Source organism: Phalaenopsis equestris, unplaced genomic scaffold, assembly GCF_001263595.1.
Source record: "Phalaenopsis equestris unplaced genomic scaffold, ASM126359v1 Scaffold000878, whole genome shotgun sequence".
Lineage (NCBI taxonomy): Eukaryota > Viridiplantae > Streptophyta > Magnoliopsida > Asparagales > Orchidaceae > Phalaenopsis > Phalaenopsis equestris.
In genome coordinates, this window is record NW_018165318.1 from 256,553 (window position 1) to 260,029 (window position 3,477).

The following is a 3,477-nucleotide window of genomic DNA, read 5'->3' on the forward strand; positions in this document are numbered from 1 at the left end:
ATTCTTTTCTGTATGATCATGACGACACTTTTCGTTGAACCTCCCCTTAAACGTAACATTCTCTTCTTCTTGAGTGCGACCCTTCATTTCTTTTATGCTCGCCCTTGAATTCCTCACCAGTGGGAGAAAATATTACATTCGGATGGCCAACTGACAGACGATAGCTCAACATACACCTCACCTCATAGCATCCGGCCATGCCTAGCTGTCGCCCGACAAATTAGCCTTCATGTAGTCATTGAGACAATATATTTTTCCAACCATAGTTTATTCACATTACCAAGAGTTTATTGCTTTGTTTTTAAATAATCTTGTTGCATTGTTGGGATTCTGACTAGAACTTCTAACATGAAATTTGAAATTTCTTTTTTGTATTTATTCCATTCCTTGAAATTAGTTTTGTTATCTTTACGTTGATATTATTAACCGCCTATATTTTGAGCTATTGTTCGGAAATCATTGTGAGTTATTTGTTTTTTGATCTTAGCTATGTGTCCAGTTTCAAAATCTCGAGATAATCTGCATTTTTTTAATTAGATTTTTTTAATAAATCTTGAGCATGCATCTCTATCTGTATTCTGCTTTGTTTATTCTCTCATGGTATAAGAAATTAGGGGTTGTATGATAACTTATTTAGAGTTTGTTTGAGGCTGCTGCAGCTGTTTGAAGCAATAACTGTGAAGCTGCTAAATAAGAAATCATTGTTCAAAAAGTTGAGATGACTATTACAGAAAAAAAAAATATTATTGGAAGAGAGATTGCAGCTTTCTAGCAGTCACCACAAGTAGTCAGATCTGATCGAAAAACATAGTATTCAAGCAAAATACAGTTTTAGTAAAGGGAAAAAACTATGGAATCGGCCCAAACTCACTCTTAGGGAATTCATAGGGAATATTTGTTAGTCTTTTAATTGGACTTACTCCCTAATTTATTAAATCCAACCAAAAGGCAAAAATGCTGTAGTTCCTTAGATTTATGAATATTTTGGATTTAGCATATGTAATTTGGGCTTGGATCCTAAATATAGATTTATTAAATTCAAATGATGGGTGGATTTACGGACTTACGGGCTTAGGAATTTACAAATGCCTATCAACATTAGGTCCTACTTCCGGCCACTTTAAGCAGTATTTAAATTAAAAAATCTAAAATTTAATAAATCTAGTTTCATCTCAAGTTATTCTCTGTCTTCATTTAATCTTAATTTTATTAAATACTGCTGTTGACAAAGAATTTAATAAATATGAATTTATATGATTTACTTAAGCTGCTCTTTATTAGACCATATGGTTGAATAGATTATGTGTGTTATTTGAGGGTTATGTATTACTTTCATTTGAAAATTGGCTTGAAGGTTTTGAGTCAGTATTTGATGATTAAAGTATTATATTTAAAATATAGGTGGTTAAAATATGATATTCATTATTTTGGGTCATTGTTATGTAAAAATTCCTAATTTTAATGATTTAAAAGAAAATAATCATTTAAATAATAAGACAATCATTTTTTAAAATACAAAAGATATGTATTTTTTATATAATTTATATTTCATGATATATTTTTCTTAAATTAATTATACATATTCTATCATTTTAAATTTATTTAAATAATTTTTACATTTACAATTCACTCCAATTCAATGTTTTCTTTTTCTTTTAATTTAATATCGAATAAGGCTTTAGAAATCATGCTCATATGGATGATTTAAAAAAAAACACAAATCACTAAAAAGCAAGAGAGAAATTTACACAAAACCCCCAATTCTTATGCATTTAACTATTCCACACCCAAGCTCTCATTTTATAATTCAAACTCCCTTGCTCTTTTTTTTATGTGTTGGTTTAGTATATATTTTTTAATGTTAGTATATTGAATGTGTTCCATTATATTACTATTGCGAACAACTCCACTGTACGTGGCCAAAATGGTCATTTTTCCATAAACAACTGCGAATCAGCTGTTCTCAAACCACAGAAATCAAAAAGCGCAACAGTTTATTCAGTTTAGGGTCAAAATGATCATTTATGCAGAAACAGCTGCAAATCAGCTGTTTTCCAAACGCACAAACTAAACAGTCAGACAACTTTTTTGGATCAGCTGCTCATCAGCAAATTATCAGGATCAGCTGCAGGCAGCTGCCCCAAAAAGACCCTAAGTACTCAACTTATCTTTTCCGTCACTCCAATCCAACCGTGAAATCCAAATTTTCATTCATTGGCAGGGAGTTGATTTTGTAAAAATGAGAGTCTAAGTGTAAGATAAATAAATGCATAAGATTTGAGTGCTATGTATGTAAATTTTTGAAAATAATAATAATAATAATTAAAAATGACTTGATGTTTTGATTTAGTGTTTGTTTGGGGCGGCGGTATGGTAGAGGTATGACACCACACTGTAGTTTTCTCGGTTTGGGTAAATTTTGACAGCTTTTTTAAAAAATTGATGTTGAAATCTGTATTTTCTCATCTCTTTTTGCTAGATGCGATGATAACATTTTAGCTACAGTCTAACGTTAAAAAAAATTATAATATAAACATAACTTTTTGAGCATCTAATTATTACTCAACCAATTACCCTCATTCTCCTACAGCAATAAAAGCATGCTTATTGACACAGAGTCACCAAGCAAAATGTCCACCAATCCATACATAAATACATCCAAAATTTTAATCAAAATAAGAAACTATAACATGTAAATAATAGTGTGGATTGCATATCCCACAACACAACTAAACATACGACTTAATATCTTCAAAACTAAAACAGAGGAGAAGAGGAGCTAACACCCTGTTGAAATGCCCTCATCAATTCACCGCCATGACTTCTCCATAAGCTCCGGGCTCAACCGCACCATGAGCACGCAGAACTCCATCTCGTTGAGCCCGCCGTCTCCATCCAGATCTCCCTCCCTCACCATACATTTCAACTCGTCGTCGCTCATCCCGCCCAGCCCGAGCAGCGCCGCGTTCCGCTTCAGACTCTCAAATGTGATCAGACCCCTCCCCGGATCCATTAGAAGCCGGAATCCATTACAGAGCTCGGCCATCAGCCCCTGTCCTCCCAGCTTCTCGGCCATCCTGGGGATGAAATCCTCGAACTGAAGCGTATTTCTGCGGGCCATTTAGGGTTGCCGAGCGAAGGGGATGGGTGGTGGGGTTTTAAATAGAGGGAGAACCACGGATTCGAGGAAGGAGAGGTCATTGATGCCAGCTGAGTTCTGTTGGGAATCTGCAGAAAATAAAGGGGAGGGAAGCAGGGAAGAGGACGAGTGAGGAGAGGGTTTCTTTCTTCGAAACTGCGCGGGAGGAGGAAAGGTGGCTATTTCGGGAAGAGTAAGGTCGGCGGTTGAGGTTTTGCTTAAAATGTGCGTAAACGATCCGAACCGATGATTTTGGGTTGAGGTGGGAGATTTTTAGACTTGTTACAGCTAGGGTTAGGTCAGCTTGATGCTGTACAAGGAACGACGTCGGCTGAACC

General features: G+C 35.2%; 1 protein-coding gene across 1 annotated transcript; it reads right to left on the reverse strand.

The window, feature by feature from the left end:
• Nucleotides 1-2,546: 2,546 nt before the first annotated feature.
• LOC110032134 (calcium-binding protein PBP1-like) lies at nucleotides 2,547-3,315 on the reverse strand. The gene has a single exon (XM_020735658.1). The coding sequence runs from the start codon at nucleotides 3,119-3,121 to the stop codon at nucleotides 2,810-2,812; it is 312 nt and encodes a 103-aa protein (XP_020591317.1). The 5' UTR covers nucleotides 3,122-3,315; the 3' UTR covers nucleotides 2,547-2,809.
• Nucleotides 3,316-3,477: the final 162 nt, after the last annotated feature.

Excerpts from the sequence above, each read along its gene's own strand:
- LOC110032134 (XM_020735658.1), bottom strand. The coding sequence starts at position 3,121 with ATGGCCCGCAGAAATACGCTTCAGTTCGAGGATTTCATCCCCAGGATG.